Genomic DNA, 21,161 nt, shown 5'->3' with positions numbered 1-21,161 from the left:
AAGTCCATTATTTTGTCACGTAGAGTTCGACCATAACTTCAGCTTTGATTTTCTTCAAGCAAAACCTACTAACAGAAATAATACTCCTGTTTATTTTTGCTATAGACACTGACCTCCGAGCTACTGAGTTCAGTGTTAAAAGATTAAAAGTATAGATCATCAAATTGGGAAGCCATTTTGTCACTTTGTTACATTATCATAAACAGCACAAGCACAACCATAGAGACAAGCACAGGCCCGTGGAAGGGTGGGTTAGTCAACGATGTTTTATTCTGGTAGACTTCAGCTACATACCATTTTTCACGGTAATAGTAACTCTTTGCTACGCTTTGCATACAAAATGTTTTATTTTTCACATAAATATCTGAGCTAGACAAAGACTGTAGGTGAGAAGGCATTTGAGTTGATAGTTAGGGTTAGTTTGAAAAGCTGTTCGAGAGGGGTAGTTGTAAAAATACAATAGAAGGCATTAAGCTGACCTTTTTTCCGCTTTACCATTGGCAACGTGTGCCTAAAACAATGTTTCGATTCCATATAAAGATAAAGCAATGCGGAAAAAATTCATAGGTTAATCAGTTAAAATCAAAACAACTCTAGAGCAAACATTCGTTGCTGTAAAGCCATCAGTCCTTCATTGCTGTAACACCAGCAACATGGAGAAGCAAACTTTACTTTTTTATGCCATCTGTCTCCTTTTTGCACTTGGTGCAAAGGCATCGAAGTACACTGCGTATGTTCCAGACTCCCTCACTTTTCATGGTAAGAACTTTGTCAATATGTCTAGCGAACAACTTGCCAACTAGTTGGTAACCTGAAACAGTGCATGACGCTCTGGTGGAAACGGGTAGAGGTCGCCAGAGAGTTTAACTAAGATTTAATACAAATTATGATCAAAACACGAGGAAATAAAAGAGAAACAAGGCATTGGAAAAGACCAAAAAACTAGTCCTTTTAGCACCCAAAAAGTAATATGAGGCTGTAATTTGTACAGATGAAATATTTCGTGCCTTGATTCTTAACTCAGTCGAGGCATGTGGGAACGGTGAATCAAACCGCATCTTTTTAATTATTACCAATTAGCACAACAGCCTACTTTCGTTATGTATTCCACCTCAGTGATTGAAAACACTTTAGACTTCGTTTACAGAGATGTTTTTTCTCAACTGACAATTCCAATGTTCCCACGGTCAGAGCGTACAAAAACCAATGCGCAGTCCTTTAACATGGCGCAATTACTTTCATTTTCAATCCGCCTTCAAACCTTACTATGAACAGTGATCAAAGAGGATAGTAATAAAATTGCTGTTTCTCTAGAAATAAGTTTTATTTGTTCCGGCTACAACAGGAAAGGTGCACGGCGTTAGGTGAGAGTTCGTAATTTATTTTGTACTGGGAGGAGGTTATGACCGGTGATTTGCACATTTTTGACATTTGACATTTTCCCCAGATGTTCTCAGTAACCCCTTTTCCACCCTTCTCCAACAGTAGTGGAACATAATAACCCCTTCGCCTCCTCCCCTGCCACCTAACCTCTCTCAGATGGCGAAATTTACAAATTCAAGTGTATTTACAAATTCCCTATAGGGTCGAAGAAGTTTTTATCATTTTTTAGACTGTGTTTGTTTACATGTGAAATGAAAGCAAAAGTATTAGTGCCCTGTTCTGATGTAAGAACCTGGCATGATTATGGCATGGCAGCCAGACGAGAAAAAGAAAGCGGATGACCGTGGACGGGATGTCGCTTTTATTTTCCACCAAATTTTGTGAGAAAGCATAAAATAAAAGCATCTTAAGGATAGTTTGAGAGTCCGTACAGATATCTTGAGCATAGGGCCAGTTCACTCAGGTTTCACTCATACAGAAATTACTTTCAATTGACCGATTATTCACTGCGTCATTAAAGAATATTATTTCATTTTTTCTTGGCCTTCGAAAACAAAAGCCTGACGAAAATCAAAGGATTTAGTATTAACATTTCCAGTGCTGCGAGTCTGACAAAGAATAAAAGGCAACCTATTTGTTGCTAACAGGAAAAAATACTTTATTGACGCCCTCGTAATTTATAGCCTTCGAAATTCGAACAATGATAACGGTGTTCATTGTCTTTCTTTTGTTTCAGTCTTTAAACTCACGCAATGAACAAGCTAATTTAAAAGTTACGTTTGAGTGAAAGCCACTAAAGGAATTTTGCCTGAGGAAACGGAATCCGGGCTGTCTTGTCGCTTCGATATACTTCGAAGTTAAAGTGATGGATTACTTCATTTTCTTATCTATCTGTTTGGAAAAATATTCATAACTGTTAAAACAAACTGAATACTGTAACGTTAACTTTAGAGGAGCAAACCCGTGATAAAAACTGCACCTGAACCAGATTATTTCAAATCGTGTTCATATATTTCAAAAGAGATTTGATTTAATGTCTAGAACAAATTGTCTTTCCGAAGTTCTGTTCCCTTGGTAGTACTTTTCAAGATTAATTTCATCACTGATTTTCTCAATGGATGGAGTGGTCTATTTGGGAGCTGTGCTCTTAGAATAACTACACGCCAACACCGCTAAAGTAAGTGCACACGACCTTCGCTAAGGACGGCTGGGAGTTAACATGAAAGTAAGTTGACCTTACCAAGTGGCAACATGGAGTTCCATGATTGCCGATTCATTGTTAGATTAATTCCGTATTTCTTTTCAGTTTACTTTAGAACAAGACTGAAAGAAAAGACATTCAAATAATGAAAGCCCTCGTCAGACGTAGTTAATTCAAGTGTGATGCTATCAGCTCAGAGTCCATTGAAATGTAAAATAAAATTTGCATCATGGACACATTTTTTCCTGTTTGTAAGAACAAAAAAGAAACAATGACTGGTCAGTTTGTTATGACAACTAAGAAACAAAATGCGTCACTGATTGCGTGGAAGAGTTTTCCTGTTTACAAGCGGTCTGATTTCAAAGTGACAATACAGAAAACCGCAGTCAAGAGTTCACTCCTCTTTTTTGTTTTTTTGTCCTTGAACACCTCAGTATTCAACGTACAAAACATCTCATAATTACCATGCATTACCAGGCTTATTATGATTATTATAGTCCGGTTATGATATTGGAAAGCATGCGCCTACTCAAGCTGGCTTCTATTAGTCGTTTTGAGCAAATCAAACGTCTACGATTTTAATTTTCGTTGTACTGTAGTTTTTCATGCTTCTATTTTTCCAATTTTTCTTTGCCACGTATTCGAAGATGTAAAAATGAATCTTTCAAACTGTAACTTCAATCAGTTCGGCATGTAGATTACTCCTGGATTACTGGAGAATGTTACATGGCATTGTTTATACAAAGCGCCTGTTTTACAACACGGATTTTTGTTTTTCCTGTCGTTTAACTGCAGTTCAGTGAGCCACCTATCAGTACCAAAATGTCTTTCCTTTGTTGTAACAACCCCCTAGGCCGTGTGTTTATTTTCTCCTCTGTAGTTTATGCAGATAATTTAGCGAGCCGTATTTTGCTGTAGCATAAATCAAAAGGAAAAATAAACTCGGTCCGCGACATCCAGAGAGGACCTCGAACTCGGTTAGCATTGGAAGTATCTATCATGATCATCTCAAGGTTAACTGCTATTGCTAATTCGAAAAGGTAGCGTCTCGACCGTGAGACTAGCTCAAAGTTAGCTAATCAGTTGGCTGCCAATGAAGCGCAACAGCTTTTCTTTATATATAACGTTTTTAAGCACTCGCTTGACGTTACTGTCCGCTGGGAGACGTGTAGGAACACGCGCTCGGGACTGAATTTTCTTCTTTGTTGTTTCCAGATGTAGCAAGAGAACAAGATGCCTCGATGGCAAAACGTGCAGAACGTAAGTAAAGTCATGAAATATTATATATGAGAACAACTAAATTTGCGATATATTCATAAATTCAATTAATTATACAATTATTCATTCATTTCTTCATTCATTCATTTATTTATTTAATAATTCATTCATTCTTTCATTCATTTATTCGTTTATTCATTCATTCGTTTATCCACGCATCCAATTATTCATTCAAACCATCATTCATTCACTCATCCATAAATTCGTTTATTCATCTTCCACTTTGTTGTTTGCAGATAAAGCAATCCAACAAGATGCCTCGATAGCAAAACGTATAATACGTAAGTAAAGCCACGAAATATAATGTACGTTATTCGTTATCGATATGAGAAACGCTAAATTAGCGTTATATTCAATTCATTAATTCATTCATCTACACATTCATTCAATTATTCATTCATTTATTAATTATTTAATGATTCATTTATTATTAACTTCTTTTGTCGCCTATTCATTCATTCGTTTATTCATTCATTCAATTATTCACTACAGCATTCGTTCACTCATTCATAAATTCGTTTACTCATATGTTTTCAGCTTTAGCTGTGCCCATCGCACACTATCCCCTTAACCTTGAATATGGCGCTCGAGAAAAAGACCTCAAGCAGCCAAGTGGGGTAATCCATGGATCGGTGACGCTTGCATCCGGACCACACAACGAGCCAAACGGAGCCTACGAGTTCCCTGGCACCAGCGACAGTTACATCGAGTTCCCGAACGACGGAGGCCTGGACACCCGTCAATCTATTACCCTGATGTGCTGGGTTCAACCAGGAGGTCAAGACGGACCGCTGTTCAACTACAGGGAATCTGGACCCTGGGGAGTTCATATATGGATTAACTTTGGGAAGTTCTTTAATCGGATCACAGAATTTCCAAACCACGCTTTCAGGACGGCTATTTCGTCATTTGAGGAGCTTACAGAGGGACAATGGTACCACGTTGCTGCAACCTACGATCATAACACCGGAGTCAACTTCCTCTACATTGATGGAAATCCAGACAATTCCCTTAACATTGGCACAGGCTACGAGATTTCAACAAACGATGATAAAGTGCGTATGGGAGTCAAGGACGGCGATGGTAGATACTTCAAAGGCAAAATCACTCAAATGAAAGTTTATGACTTTGCTCTGAATGTTGACCAAATAAAGGCTGCGATGAACGCAGAAGGTAACCAACAAATAGTTTGTCCTAGGCATGTGGTTATTTTGAGATCACCTCGAAAACGATGGGAAGTATCGAACAAGGACGTGCACTCTTAAATTATCATTTTGAACAAACAAGGGAAAAGTTTATGAATTACTTGGGCCAATTGAGGTGTCTTTTAATTATAACTAACATAACTTGCACCAGTGTCATTCTGAAGGTTGAGTAAACCCTTTCTAGCTTAATAATGCTAGACAGCACACTGGTAAACCCCCGGCTAGACTTATACTATGTTCGCTTACCCGGTCTAAGAATGCAATTTTAGAACAACCACCGTCTGACAGTCCTGAAGTCAAATCATTTTTCAAAGGGGTTTTGCTACCCAAGCTGAAAATCGAAGCGTCTAAAACTTCGCGATGTGAAGCAGACGTCGTGAAAACTGAATAATGACCTATAACATTATTTTTAACTCAATAGTTCCTGATCCATGCTTAAGCACACCTTGCAAAAATGGAGGCACATGCACCAACAAGGGATACAACACTTTTGAATGCGAATGTGCTCCAGGCTTCGAGGGAGACACTTGTGAAGGAGGTAACAGGGCTCTTTCTGTTGACTTTAATATGACATAATCTCACGTGTTTCCTCAAAGAGACAAAATAAAACATTAATATTTTTCACCCTACACTGCAAAAAGATTACACGTCTTGACGTCATCATACGTTTTCCCTTAAAATACACTTAGCCATAAACTAGAAATAGATTCTGGCTGAATTAATTTGGAAAAAGTTAAGGCCCTTAGTTCCTAAAAGAGTGCGAAATGTTTCAGAATAACTTAACAACAATTCAGACAATCCTTAGTTTAACGTCTCGATGATTGGTAACTATTTCTTGGTTGTTTTGCTATTAAACCCACTCAAGAGCTCGATCCATGCGCAAACAACCCTTGCAAAAATGGAGGAACATGTACTGATCTTGGAAATTCAACCTTTGAATGCGAGTGCGCTACGGGCTACACTGGAGATCGCTGCCGAAAAGGTAAGATGTTTATTCTCTGTTTGTTACAGTTATATACCAATTGACGCTATGGCTAGTAACTCAGCGCCGCCAGCCACTTCTCCCTTGCATTTCTTCCAGCCATCCAAGTTTGTTGGGAAAATTAAGCTATCTAAATAATGGGATTGGCTCGCATAAACTTATGAAACTCATAAACTCGGTTGCTGATGGGCCGTCCTTATCCACCTATCGGTAAATAATGAGACAGACACATAGATCCAGAATTCTGTATGACCTGACTTCTAGACTAGTTTTCTCACCTGTATGGCGATCCATTAGTGCCATAGTGACTTTTGGCTTGTTAATGGTTCTGGTTTTCTTTCCTTTTTTTCTTTCTTTTCGTATTGAGTTAATCATTTCTAGTAATTTTCTTCTGATTTTTATGTCTTTTTCCTTTTAGCTCTTTCCTTTCTTTCTTTCTTTCTTTCTTTCTTTCTTTCTTTCCTTCTTTCCTTTTTTCTTTCTTTCTTGTTTCCTTTCATTTTTTATACAAAAATGTTTTCTTAGCTCATCAACGCCATATACCATAGAGCCTTCCGCTGGTAAAACCATTATGGCGTCTTGTCAGATGAGAATTGGAGGCATGCATGGGAGGGAGTCACGAAAATAAGGACCCTTGAAAACTAAGACCCATGACTTGAGAAATACCTTGAATAGAGACCATCATGTAAATGTATCATTTACACTTAAAACTTAGCGTTGATTCAATAACTTCTTGGTAAATACTTATTGGGTTGTCAAGCAACAGATCGCTGGGTTGCCATACAACACCTTCTCATTTTCACACGGTCAGCGTGCGGATTTTGGTATTATCCCTTCGTAAAGAACTGACAAAACTTTGTTTTAGTTGAAATCGCTTTTATTGTGCAGATGTCGACGAATGTAACGACAACAATGGCGATTGTCAAGATATTTGTGTCAATACTATCGGAAGCCACTTCTGCGCATGCTCTGATCCAGAGTTTAGCGTCGCACCAGACGGACTCCACTGTATTGGTAAGTAGCGCTGATATATTACAGGTTCATTATAAAAAACCTCCTTATTGGTTGCAATGCATCACTGTTAGTGAAAATACTGAGAACTGACTTGTTCATCGAAGAAATTTGGAGTCGGTCGCGTTCTAAATCCTTGTGGCACATGTCTCACATCTGACTTTAAGCCTTAAGCTACCGAAGCGGGGATGGGAAAGGCTGGGAATGGGCCGATAGCTGAACAGTTGTTTAGGTGATACGAAGATGACATGCAATCGTTCAAAGGTCTGAATTAGTATTCTCAATAAAATACAAATGACTTTCAGCACAGTTCTGTAAACGTTTTAAATTAATAAGCTTCAGCTTTTCTCAAAAGCCGTTCTTGGACCTGTTCGTGTGCATTGTCTTTAATTTGCACACGCGCACAGTCAACTACTCGTTTTCTTCTTAAAATGGGACTTACATTCGCAACAGCGAATCCAGCCTTTGTTATGATGTTAATTAAATGATGAAGGCACTAATTCCGCGTTGATATTAATCGTTGACTTAGTGTGAGCTCACCTATCTGGATATGCAAAAATTCTGATTTAGTGGTCACTGATGAATATGATAGACATTGCATAAGTGTGTATTTTTAATCTATATTATTGTTAATTTCATCTAAAATAAAAATACCTTATTAATTTGTTCCTTTGTAAAATCCCAACAGCCGAGGGAGTGGATCTTGACTGCGGCCAGGATGAAATGACCATTACTCTGCCCAAGTCGCTCCTCATGGGTCTTGACCGTGAACACCTGAGGCTAATCGATGAACAGTGCACGGCCACTGAAAATGAAACTCACTTCTTTCTCACAACAAGGACCACCGAGTGTGGTACATTACTCAAGCACAACAACGATCACGCTATTTACAGTAACATGGTGTCAGAAATTCCACTCGAGGAAAATCAAATTGTGACCCGTGTGCGCGAGGCTACGATCCCGTTCTACTGTTTCTACTCTAAATTTGGCGTGGCGTCTTCAATAGGAATCAAGCCGATAAGCAAGAAGGTTGTTCTGTCATCTAAAGGTTATGGAGAGTTCACCATTACACTGGACGTGTTCAGGAATCCCAGGTAAGTCAAACCTTAACGTGAATTAGAATAACTTCTCCTCTCTCTCCCCTCCCCCCACCGTCACTTTACATCCCTCTAACGCCCACCATTGATCAAGTCTAGTTTCCAACCATGACTAGGCATTTATTGTTCAAACGTATGTGAAAGCACATACAAAACTATTGAAAATTAGTTAGAGAATGTGCACTCTATTAGAGTGTTCTATTGGTCACACGGGTCAAGGCCGTTTTTCACTGGTGCATAACATTAAATAAGCAAACACAACATGTGCAGGCGCATTGAGGTGATGTTAGCGCTTTTAGTCCTTTTAGTTATCAAATGTTCCTAACAAAAGTATAACTTTTTCTACCCATATTTCGACCCATATTGCTCATGCCTGAGTAGATGTGTTACGTGATGTGAAGTCACCTGTATTTACAGAAATACTCAACTCAAGTGCGGTCAGACTATCATGCCTATTGTGATCCAAGTAATTGACTGGTCTTACGTCAGGTTGCACTAGGTTAACATGCATGCAAATGTTAATGTTTGGGCCAGATATAAAATTATTTTAAGACGCTGGATCATAAAGCAATCATTCTATTTATTGCACGGCATGAAATTTTTTTTGCTTGTTTTGTCAGCCAGAGCCAAGCATGAAAGTCTCAAAAATTGCTTTCTTTAGTGCACATTAGTAGAATCCAAGTGTGATGAGTGTTTTTGTTTTGTCCGCAGCTTCACCTCGCCCTACTCTCAAGATGATTTCCCCGTTGAGTTTTACATCCGAGAGCGAATATTCCTTGAGACGTGCGTCGATACTGAGGACGACCGGTTGACAATTCTGGCCTTGGACTGCTATGCCACTCCTTTCCAAGACAGGGATTCACAACCCAGATATGACGTCATAAGCGACGGGTAAGTCTCTCCCTAGATAGGTGTCTCTTTCTCTGTTCTTAGCGGACATTCTCATCGACTTCGCTGGGAGAGAGGTATTTAAAAAATCTTTCTTTGGTACGAGTGTGGTGCCAGGTCCAAGTACCTTAGTTCAAGCCAGAATAAAGTTTTGCACACAGTTCTTCCAACAGGCGGGAATTGGTTCATATACACACTCGAGTAACCTATTGGTGCAAATATTTTATCTCATGGATAATCTCATTAGGTAGGATAATTTTTGACGCACTCACATCTTGTTGGTTTGGACATATGTTAGTGTTGCTCATTCCAGCGAAAGCCTCCAATTTCTCTGACCTGGGATAGTTTTCAGGCGAACGTTGAATGCTAGCTATGTCAATTTAAGTAACAGTTATTGTGCTAAGTGGCTTGACATGGCGCTATTAGCTTTGTAACAGTTTGCCATAAAAAGTTAGGCACTTTTTGAAATACTAATTAAATACTTTTTCTAATCAGTCTTGGAGGTCAAATGTTAAATACCCGTCATGATGATATTTTCTTACGACAGATGCTCTGTGGACGAAGACGACACACTTAGGTTCCATCCCAGCCCCAGCGACCAATGTCAGCGGTTTAGCCTGGAAGCCTTCCAATATGTCAACAAGCACCCTTATGTGTTTTTCCACTGCAAGGTCAAGATCTGCAATGCCTCCGATCCTAACTCTAGATGCGCGCAAGGCTGCGTGACGCGAAGGCGACGAAGCGCGAAGCCGCTTCCTGAAAGTGTGGATGATACCTATGCTCTTGCCCAGGGTCCTTTCACACTGAACCGCGAGAAGAGGGAGGCGGAAGCGAATGAAGTTGATCAGAGCACGCGCGTGGCCAACAAAGGTACGTAATAAAACGATGAAGTTATGTTTTGTTAATTCTGCTATAAAGTGGTTCTCAAATGAATACTGGTTTTATTTTGGTATGACGACTCAAACGGTTAACTTAGTAGTTGTTGATGAACCATTTGCTATCAACTGGTGGGGGACCAAACCCAAATGAACTTTACCTTGGCAGTCACGACAAGCGACCAGATGATATCAACCAGTGAACAAATAAAACCTTGTAACCAATGATAAGAGCGGAAAAACATGTTAAACCATTGTGACAGTGAATCTTAAAGATGTTCACGCTAATGTTCTGCGCATTCTTACAATTTTCAGGTACCAACCTTTCTGTCGTTGCTGCGCTGGCAGTGGTCATTGGCGCCTGCGCGGTGGGAATGGGTTACATGGCTTGGCAGAAGAAAAAGGAGATATCCGCACGCAAGTACATACCGCTTTTTGAAGACCTGCAGAACTGATGATGTCATAAGCAACTTGTTTGTTTTGTTGGTTTGGTGCAGACCTGTCATTTTAACTCATATTCCATTCAGCGTGAACATAGTGAAATCCTGTTTGAATTGTTCCTCACTGGCACTGTATGGCACTATAATTTGAAGATTTCTTAATCGACCACCCCTGTGGACCGGTACCCACACTTGGGGAATACTAACTGTTCTCTTCTTTTGTTTTTAAACCCACGCAATTAAGCCACCACTTAAAGACTTCGATTCTTTTTAAGTCAACGCTTTAAAGTATTAAATATCTAATGTACCGCAGTATAACATCGCTAAATAACGTTCAGTGACAAATATCTCGAATCCTTGTTTGAGATAGAGTGTTACCCTGAGATTAATGTAGAAGCTTTAAGCTAAAGGCTCTGGAAACGACCCTCTCTAATTAAGACCATTTTTTGATATTCTGTGGTGGTCGCTCGCAAAAGCTTCTACAGTATTGTCGTCCCTTGAAGTTTAGTTAGATGACTCTCGGAGATAATTGCTTTAGGGCGATCGTGCGTATATTTCATAGTGTTATCTTAGAAGATGTAAAACATGTAAGCCTTTGTCTTTCGTGGAATTAAATTCCACTTTTTCAATTAATAGTTACGTTGTAATTATCTCTAACTATTTTTGCAACGAAGAGGGCGTAGAGCCGATTGAGCTGGTGAACAACAGTGGGCGCCCCATGATGACTTACGGGCTGTCCTCCTTGTTGCGAAGAGGAGTAAATGAAGTCAAGTTAATCTTTTATAGGCACTGCCTTGGGAACGTTACACGCGGGCGTTTTAAACTAGACGGCGACCACTCTCTCTTCAGCTCGAAAATCCGTGAAGAAGAACGTAATACAAGTGAGCGTGCTAACGTGACTACGAGCGTGACACGGTCACGACCACTCACTTGTTTTTCGTTCTTCTCTGCGTTCCTCCTCAAGGATTTACGAATGAAAGAGAGACTGCTTGCAGTCTAGCTGATTTCATATTAGGTAACTCTCCTTCTAGAGTGAGAAACTTGTAACTTTGGGAGATTTCCTAAGATCTTGGTACTATCTCGTACTGCGACTGAATGTTTTCCAAGCATCCGAGCATATTACATCCGGTTTGTCCCTTGCCTAGTTTCCAGGCCTTTTTATTTCGCCACGGTCAATCTGTCCGTCTCAGAAAGGTCACCGCAACTAATTCGTAGTCAAGGCCAGGGCAAGCTTCTCCTTAGGGCAGCAAAAGCGTCGTCTTACAAACTATAACATGATGGCTGTTAACCAAAAGAACTTCTCGAAAAGATACAGGATATAGAGACGCAATTGCAGAAGACCAGGTCGGGAATTATAGTAATCATGTTCAGCAAGCGAGAAATTAATTATGTTTGTCGAAATGAAGACTTGGTGGCTTAGAAAAGCAATCTAAGCATCAAAATTGATGTCAAACCGCAAAAGCGCTATGGAACTGCTAATTCCAATACTCTACATTTCAGATCTTTTGCTCAGCAAAGGATTCAGTACTGCAACGCCTGACTTATTTTCCGGTTTTTTTTTAATTGCCTTGTTTTGTAAGCTTCGCCTAGTGCGGTCATTATGGAGAAACAAAAGAGAACTTTCGATCAGAAATTTTTTCCGCGTTCCCTTTTCAACGTACCAATAAAAGCGTATAATTTATTATTCCATATAGTGTGATAAACTAATGCGGAAAATTTCATTGCTGCTAAGGTGTGCGGTTACGAGCAACTCTAGTAGCCGTTTATTGCTGTACAGCCAGCAGCATGAAGAAGCAAGGTCTACGTTTTTATGGCATTTTTCTACTTTTTACACTTGCTGCAGAGGCATGGGAGGACACTGCATACGACGAACATGACTTCCTCGGTATTAAAGGTACGAGCTGCTTGAATGTTAATAATTATTTTCCAACGAGTTGGCCAAGCATAATAGCGCCGACTGAATCAGTGGACACGACAGAACTCAAATGAGCTTTCATGTATAGCTTTCAATTAAAACTTCATCAGAAACTGAGAGAAAATTGAAAGACGAGGAAGTTGCGTTAATCTTGCAATTATTCGTTGCGTCTTGGTGCAATTTGCTCAACTGAAACTTGTTCAAGGAATTAAAGTCCGTTCAGAGGTTTTCATATTTTCCTGTTTGGACTGTTGCTTTAAAAACAAATTATCGAAGTCGGCAAACCTCCTTAAGTGTCACAAATATTGACTGCTAGTAGCACCAAACTTAGAAGACTTTCCTGAACCGAAATCTTCTGCTCAGACTGGCTTGTGAACTGTACAATTTAGGAAAATCATTACGTTGATACCTAGACCCAAGCTTGGAATGGTGGATTAAGCTGATCTCTTCAGTTTAGTATCAATACACCATTCTCTTTAGTACTTTAGTCCGAAATCGAATTCTTAATGTAAAAGTTGTCCACACGCTGTGTTTTATTTTAGTGATAGTCAGTCAAACTGAGTTTTGGGGCCTCGATCGATCGGTACAGATTCCAAGCTTTCTAGGGAGAACTACCCACCGTGTCAGTGAGAAATTTGAAAGAAATTAAATAAAGTCTTGTTTTCCTCGTGGCAAGTTACGCATTGATTTGTTACCTACTCCAAGGAAAGGCGAATAGTGTTAAGTGTTCCGTTTGTTTGTCTGTTTCCAGTGAAAGTACGCCCTTGCGTGGTCGGTCAATATACAAAAATTATGTCAATGTCCCGAGAATGTAGAGGACCATGTTGCAAATTCTCCTTACATCATCATCAAGTTCTCCAACACGCATGGAAAGAATGCAAGAATCAATAAAGGGAATTACTATCCTAATACTTCACAGTTTAAACACGGAAAGTATTTACATTCAATCGGCTACTAATTCATTCCTTTATGTGTAAAGAATATATTATTTTTGTTCCGCCTTTGGAAACAAGAGAAATTTTGAATCAATGTTTCCAGCGAAGTCTGAATATAGGTTAAAACACCTTTTTAGTTTTAAATGAGAAAATTAATTTCTTTGTTGATCTCCCTATAATTTTTAGAAACTTGGTGAATAGCTCTGCGTAGCCACTGGGTCTCTTTTGTTATAAAGAAAAAAGGTTAAAATACTTAGTGGATGTTAACCTTTCAGACTCACGTAGTGAATGAATCAATTCAAAAGTAAAATTATTGTAAAAGCTATTGAATAACTCTACTTACGAAAACAAAACCCAGATAAAACAATAAATCTTGATTCTGATCATACAAAATTCCGGATTTCCAAGCTCAAAAGAAGTGAATGATTAATTTGGCTAAAAAGCAATTAAGATGGGCAAACTGGAATATTATATCATGAGAAAAATTACCGCTTGTTCTTAGTTCTTAGTCTTAGTAGAAAGCTTAAGTAATGACGACAGCGGCCCCGAGGACAACGCCTGATAAAAAGGGAATTTATATTTTACCTTCAATTTTTCGCAATTGTCTAGACCTGTTTTGTGCGCCCATGGGTCTCAAAACCTGCTCAAGCTAAATATGTAACGCCAGCATTCAATTCCAAATGAAAATACGAAAAATTAGCCGCCGTCGTTCGCGTTCTCTAAAATACACAGATCTTAGTCATTTCACGTTGTTGTTGTGCAGAAGGCGGCAAAGAAATGTACAAAGATTTATAACGCACGTGCACAGACATTGTCTACTCATTGAGCCATCTGTTTGGGGCGTTCTCGTAGCCGTTACCGTCGTGGTTTGCTTAAGCTCTCTAGTGTTTTTTCAGTTACCCGTAGCAAAATTGTTTAATGTTCAAAATTAACTTAATTAGTGAGTCGTAACACAGTTAAATTCCCTTGACGCAATGAATTCAAGAGTGATGCTGTCAAGGTCGGCTTTCATTTAAAAATACGTCAGTGGGTTTTCTTGTTGTTTTCTCGAACAAAAGAAACATAAAGGCTGGTCAGTTTGTTATGACTATCGCAAAATCTAAGATACGCGTCATCAAAGGAATTTTTTCCTGTTTGGAACAATTCATTCAAAAGGTCAGGTTTTTAAATTTCCATTTAGAAAACCACAAACCGTCTTGCCATGGCAACTCGTCCGCTTCCATTTTGAGGACACTTCAACTGCTTTTATGCAATCAAAGATCGATTAGAAATTTAAAAAGTTACAACGAAAGGCCAGGTTCTCCGATCATTCGTATCTTACCGATATTGCATGTGGTTAGCCTGCATTATCAGGTCCATTTTGGCTTTTCAGAACAAATCCGAGCTTTTGTCTCTTTCTTATGCAGTGTACCAGACCTCTTACGTTCGTCTCAGACCAGTGACCTCACTGAAACGGTTTCGCGATCAAGGCCTGGAGAAAAGTTCATTTAGGAATAGACAACTTTGTCTCGAGAAGAGGAAAAGCTAGGCCATTACGGTGACTGAAATTAACCCAGCAATGGCTGGATTTAATCAAAACAGAAAAAATCAAATGCTAGAGATATCTGAATTTGGCTATACTCTGGAGAGACTTTCGCGAAACTCTGGAATTTCTCATTTGAACGTGCACAATTACATTCCCTTCCATTTGAGGCGCTCATGTTAGTCTTTCTATTGAGGGATGCAGAGACACAAAAATGTTGAGACAAAAAAGAACACAGCAGCTATAGCAGTGTTTTTTTTTTTTTTTTTTTTTTTTTCTTTTTAGGCGGTTTAATAATAATAATAATAATAATAAATTTATTTAAAAAGGGAAAGGCAGTTTAATTCGGGGACAGGACAACTAGTGGCCTTCTAGACAAGTTAAAAATAGTTATATATTGCATTTTGGTTGCGCGGGGTGGAAAAGTATTCGTATGTAAGCCAATGAATGTCATCGCTGGGGGATATCGTGATTTTTCTTCAATTTCCAAGAACAAATTCTTAGGTTTGATTCGTCTAACCAAGGCCAAGTTCTATTGTGCTCATTCACACTAACTTTTGCCTCGCTCCTTTTTTCGGTCTGTTTGCGATTTTTTTTTTTTTTTTTTTTACAGTACTACATATGTAGAGGAAATTAATTTGGCGAATATCAATATAATATAGAACGTTAAAGAATTTCAAGATAGTTCAGTTTGTCCTCGTTGCACCATAATGAGAACGCGCGAAGTATACAATAGACATAACTTGAATTAGTCTAATAATATAAGTACCTTGCAGTGACCCGCAGTACGTAAGAAGAACAGATGTTTTGAGCCTCGCTAATCAGAGGTCTTGATCATCAGTGCGAACTCAATGAAGCTGATTTTTCTCTTTGTTTATTATGTATTTATATAGGTGACACAAACCAAGAAGATGCCTTGATGGTAAAACGTGAGGACGGTAAGTAAACCAACAGTCGATCCTGTACTGTTCGCTATCGACACAACCGAGCATGCATTATTTACTGTGACGCCTGTCAGTGAACAACTTGCAAACGGCTAGGCATTAATTGGGGCCTGAAATGGAGCCATTGCTGCTAAATCACTGTAGGAAAATGAGGGAAGCAGTGTTCTTATGCAAAAAACGTTACTCTCTCAGTGTTTCAATCCATCCAAGTGCATAAATGGGCGCGGGAAAACGGTGGCATCTCTTTGGGATGGACTAGCACCTCATACACAAAAAATTAAGAAATACACAAAGTCACTTAATGTTGCGGTAACACGGGTAAGTACTGGCAGTATGAAATGGTGCCTTTTGACCCGTTGCAGATATAGGAAAATGATTAACCGTGTGTGATCAGGACGCGTGATTACTATGTGATTCGGTAGCTGTTGTATACTGCAAATACCATTCGCAGTTAGTCGCCACCTCTGAGCGAGACAACTATACAAGAGAAGGAAGTGTCATAGGCTTGTATTTGCATTTGCATTTTTTATTTTTCCACTTGACGACAGGAATACAATATTGTTAACAAAACAAGTGCAGTCAAAAAGAAGTGGAAAGGGGAAATATAGTAAAATAATTATATGCCCTTTAATATAAAATTACATACATTTATGTTAGGATAAAAGAAAACTGGTATAAGAGAGGAAAGAGAAAACACATAGTAAATAAATATATAATGTTAAAATTATTAATACCGAGCAAAATAAACTGGCAAAGTGCTTTTTAAAATAGTTTCCTAGTTGGCTTATTACGAATAGATAAAGGAATGTCATTTCAATAATAGCATCCAATTATAGCTGGGCAAAGTGTTCTTATATCTACTCTAAAGGATTTTGAATTCATGTGTTGTAAGAACACAATCTGAGTAGCGTAATTATGTTGCTCAGATATTAGAGACAGGATGAGACCTTTCATTAATTAGGTGATTGATCATAAAATAGTTGGCCGGTACATAATGTAACAGTGTCAGGAAGCTTAATGAGACCAAGGTTTACAAAATGGGGGCTAACGTGACCCCGAAGTGGCATATTGTTGATAGCAACTAGCAACTTTGTTTAGTAGTCTCACTAATTGAGATAATGGAGCTTCGTAATTATTACCCCACAGTACGCAACCATAAGTTAGATAGGAGTATTCAAGTGCATAATAAATACTCATCAGAGATTGAGATGTCACATGTGGTTTCATTTTCATAGTCTTGAAAGGCATAAAGAGTATGCTCTTGCCCTATACTAACTTTTAGATCCAGCTTCGACTAATAGCATTTACTTCGTCTTTATTGTTGTGAATATCGCGAAAGACCTACCCAATAATTCGACAATAAATTTTCAAAAATCATTGATGATATTAGTAACATTTATTAATGTATTGTTTCGATTTAGAGAATGCTATGTCTGTCACCATTTGCGAGCACCAACGTAAAACCATCAGCTGTGGAGGTGGAACGACAATCAGTGTGGTGGAAGCGTCCTATGGTAGACATGACGGTCAAACATGTCCAAGTTCATTCATTCTCACCACCAGCTGTAATGCTGGGAGTTCACTTTCTGTTGTGCAGGGCAGTTGCAACGACCAATCCAGCTGCAGCCTGTTTGCAAGTAACTCGGTATTTGGGGATCCATGTGTCGGAACATTCAAATATCTGCAGGTCAAATACGAGTGCATTGGAGGTACTGTAACTCATCGGTAATATGCGCGGGCAAAGTTCGTTTGTTTTGGTAGTACAACTGATTGGCTGAAGAGAAAGCAAAAATTTAGTAAAGAAAAAGATGATTTCAAAAGGAATTCTACACTTTGTTGTTGGGTCTTGTGCCATCGGATTCGTGAATCCTAAATAGGCACAGGGTTTCAATCCCTCAGTGGCACCCCTTTACCCAAATTAAACGTGGGCACAGGGAGACAGGGAGGGCGACAAAGACAACAAGCTGCATAACAGAATCTTACAAGGCCTGGTGCTTACAACCACAACACACAACACATCACATGAAACCAAGGAGTCTTTTCTGCAACACCTAATCCTACACAGAGTTACCGAATGAGAGTCTCAGGCAAGCATCAAGAGAAACAATTGATAAATTACTTTTTTGTTTCCTTGTAAATCCAATAGCTCCTGAACCTTGTGATAGTGATCCTTGCCTCAATGGAGGCACGTGCACCAACTTGGGAGACAACGCTTTTAAATGCGAGTGTGCCACAGGTTTTGGAGGAGACACTTGTGAAGAAGGTAACACACCTACATTATTTATTTATTTATTTATTTATTTAGTCTTTATGTAAACACGGTTTAAAAATTCGTCAGCTTAAAAAACCTGATATATAATTAATCCCTAATGTCTAATATAATGGGAATGATTAAATAAAAAAGTTGCTTTCCACTAATGCCGTGCCTTAGACATCTCCTTTGAGTAGGCGTTCAAATTGCCTCAGGGACTCTGCTTCCGACTCTGCTTCCTGATGTCATCTGACTTTTTTTTTTTTTTTTTTTCGGAGGCACACTTTAGAAACTTTGCAACTTACACTAGAAAGAGAATCGATGTTGGTTCTTTTGGAAAGAAATAGATAGAAACTGTTCTCATATTTTTGCAAACTACCTTGGTCCTAGCTAAAAGAATAATGACTGATGCAAGTTTAGAATCTTGAAAAAACCTAATTCCATTTTTGTTGTTTTGCTATCAAACACAAAGAGCTAGATCCATGTTCAAGCTATCCTTGCCGCAATGGAGGAACATGCATTAACCTTGGATCTAATGTCTTTGAATGCAAGTGTGCTAAGGGCTACACTGGACCACGTTGCCAACAAGGCAAAAAACGTATTTTCTGTTTGTTTCGATAATGCACTGATTGACGCTGTGGCCAGTAGACTCCACTTTACTCTCACAGTACCTCTTGCAATCCACTGAGTTGTATAAATGTTACAGGCAAATTGTTGGAACTGCTGAAGAAATGCTGCTAACCACTTCATGCTTCTGAAATTTTAGTGAAGCTAAGTTGCTGATGAACTGATAAGCCATCTGTCTAATCCACCAATTCATGGATCCGAACATGTTTACGTGATAGATTGTGCATGTCATGTCAAGGTTGTTGCTGTTGTTGTTTTGTTCTTTTATACTTTTGTTGTTGTAGTTGCTTGCCTTTGGCAGGCGCGCGAGCTGTGTAAATCTCACTGTAGGAAAATGAGGGAAGCAAGGTTTCGAGCCTTGGCCTGGGTCACTGCGTTGTGTTCTTATGCAAAAAGCGTTACTCTCTCTCAGTGTTTCAATCCATCCAAGTGCATAAATGGGCGCGGGAAAACGGTGGCATCTCTTTGGGATGGACTAGCATCTCATACACAAAAAATTAAGAAATACACAAAGTCACTTAATGTTGCGGTAACAGGGGTAAGTGCTGGCACTATGGAATGGTGCCTTTTGACCCGTTGCAGATATAGGAAAATGATTAACCCTATGTGTTCAGGACGCCTGATTACTATGTGATTCGGTAGCTGTGGTATACTGCAAATACTATTCGCAGTTAGTCGCCACCTCTGAGCGGGACAACTATACAAGAGAAGGAAGTGTCATAGGCTTGTATTTGCATTTGCATTTTTTATTTTTCCACTTGACGACAGGAATACAATATTGTTAACAAAACAAGTGCAGTCAAAAAGAAGTGGAAAGGGGAAATATAGTAAAATAATTATATGCCCTTTAATATAAAATTACATACATTTATGTTAGGTTAAAAGAAAACTGGTATAAGAGAGGAAAGAGAAAACACATAGTAAATAAATATATAATGTTAAAATTATTAATACCGAGCAAAATAAACTGGTAAAGTGCTTTTTAAAATAGTTTCCTAGTTGGCTTATTACGAATAGATAAAGGAATGTCATTTCAATAATAGCATCCAATTATAGCTGGGCAAAGTGTTCTTATATCTACTCTAAAGGATTTTGAATTCATGTGTTGTAAGAACACAATCTGAGTAGCGTAATTATGTTGCTCAGATATTAGAGACAGGATGAGACCTTTCATTAATTAGGTGATTGATCATAAAATAGTTGGCCGGTACATAATGTAACAACGTCAGGAAGCTTAATGAAACCAAGGTTTACATAATGGGGGCTAACGTGACCCCGAAGTGGCATATTGTTGATAATTCTAGCAACTTTGTTTAGTAGTCTCACTAATTGAGATAATGGAGCTTCGTAATTACTACCCCACAGTACGCAACCATAAGTTAGATAGGAGTATTCAAGTGCATAATAAATACTCATCAGAGATTGAGATGTCACATGTGGTTTCATTTTCATAGTCTTGAAAGGCATAAAGAGTATGCTCTTGCCCTATACTAACTTTTAGATCCAGCTTCGACTAATAGCATTTACTTCGTCTTTATTGTTGTGAATATCGCGAAAGACCTACCCAATAATTCGACAATAAATTTTCAAAAATCATTGATGATATTAGTAACATTTATTAATGTATTGTTTCGATTTAGAGAATGCTATGTCTGTCACCATTTGCGAGCACCAACGTAAAACCATCAGCTGTGGAGGTGGAACGACAATCAGTGTGGTGGAAGCGTCCTATGGTAGACATGACGGTCAAACATGTCCAAGTTCATTCATTCTCACCACCAGCTGTAATGCTGGGAGTTCACTTTCTGTTGTGCAGGGCAGTTGCAACGACCAATCCAGCTGCAGCCTGTTTGCAAGTAACTCGGTATTTGGGGATCCATGTGTCGGAACATTCAAATATCTGCAGGTCACATACAAGTGCATTGGAGGTACTGTAACTCATCAGTAATATGCGCGGGCAAAGTTCGTTTGTTTTGGTAGTACAACTGATTGGCTGAAGAGAAAGCAAAAATTTAGTAAAGAAAAAGATGATTTCAAAAGGAATTCTACACTTTGTTGTTGGGTCTTGTGCCATCGGATTCGTGAATCCTCAATAAGCGCAGGGTTTCAATCCCTCAGTGGCACCCCTTTACCCAAATTAAACGTGGGCACAGGGAGACAGGGAGGGCGACAAAGACAACAAGCTGCATAACAGAATCTTACAAGGCCTGGTGCTTACAACCACAACACACAACACATCACATGAAACCAAGGAGTCTTTTCTGCAACACCTAATCCTACACAGAGTTACCGAATGAGAGTCTCAGGCAAGCATCAAGAGAAACAATTGATAAATTACTTTTTTGTTTCCTTGTAGATCCAATAGCTCCTGAACCTTGTGATAGTGATCCTTGCCTCAATGGAGGCACGTGCACCAACTTGGGAGACAACGTTTTTAAATGCGAGTGTGCCACAGGTTTTGGAGGAGACACTTGTGACGAAGGTAACACACCTACATTATTTATTTATTTATTTAGTCTTTATGTAAATACGGTTTAAAAATTCGTCAGCTTAAAAAACCTGATATATAATTAATTCCTAATGTCTAATATAATGGGAATGATTAAA

The 21,161-nt window shown here is 38.9% G+C and overlaps 2 protein-coding genes across 6 annotated transcripts in view; both read left to right on the top strand.

Annotated features, from left to right (window-relative positions):
- Positions 1-261: 261 nt before the first annotated feature.
- Positions 262-11,330, top strand: LOC145488429 (uncharacterized). The gene is made up of 11 exons (XM_081467301.1): positions 262-759; positions 3,800-3,844; positions 4,099-4,143; positions 4,400-5,035; positions 5,489-5,605; positions 5,933-6,049; positions 6,938-7,063; positions 7,749-8,154; positions 8,869-9,048; positions 9,593-9,915; positions 10,236-11,330. The coding sequence occupies exons 1-11, from the start codon at positions 654-656 to the stop codon at positions 10,373-10,375; spliced, it is 2,241 nt and encodes a 746-aa protein (XP_081323427.1). The 5' UTR covers positions 262-653; the 3' UTR covers positions 10,376-11,330.
- A 744-nt stretch (positions 11,331-12,074) lies between these two features.
- Positions 12,075-21,161, top strand: part of LOC145488428 (uncharacterized) — a 14,237-nt gene continuing 5,150 nt past the window's right edge. For 2 of the 5 annotated variants that reach the window (XM_081467297.1, XM_081467296.1), the window contains exons 1-6: positions 12,075-12,254; positions 15,626-15,670; positions 17,098-17,385; positions 17,823-17,939; positions 20,195-20,482; positions 20,920-21,036. In XM_081467297.1, coding sequence (XP_081323423.1) covers positions 12,146-12,254; positions 15,626-15,670; positions 17,098-17,385; positions 17,823-17,939; positions 20,195-20,482; positions 20,920-21,036 — 964 coding nt within the window. In that variant the 5' untranslated portion in view covers positions 12,075-12,145. Of the gene's footprint in view, positions 12,255-15,625; positions 15,671-17,097; positions 17,386-17,822; positions 17,940-18,399; positions 18,517-20,194; positions 20,483-20,916; positions 21,037-21,161 lie in introns of all 5 variants that reach the window. The other 3 variants (XM_081467299.1, XM_081467298.1, XM_081467300.1) reach the window with 3 other exon arrangements.

Source organism: Orbicella franksi, chromosome 5 (assembly GCF_964199315.1).
Source record: "Orbicella franksi chromosome 5, jaOrbFran1.1, whole genome shotgun sequence".
Lineage (NCBI taxonomy): Eukaryota > Metazoa > Cnidaria > Anthozoa > Scleractinia > Merulinidae > Orbicella > Orbicella franksi.
This window is presented reverse-complemented; position numbering and strand designations above follow the sequence as displayed.

Excerpts from the sequence above, each read along its gene's own strand:
- LOC145488429 (XM_081467301.1), top strand. The coding sequence starts at position 654 with ATGGAGAAGCAAACTTTACTTTTTTATGCCATCTGTCTCCTTTTTGCA. Across the intron at positions 5,036-5,488 it reads GGCTGCGATGAACGCAGAAG|TTCCTGATCCATGCTTAAGC; the intron begins GTAACCAACAAA and ends TTAACTCAATAG. Across the intron at positions 5,606-5,932 it reads GGGAGACACTTGTGAAGGAG|AGCTCGATCCATGCGCAAAC; the intron begins GTAACAGGGCTC and ends AACCCACTCAAG.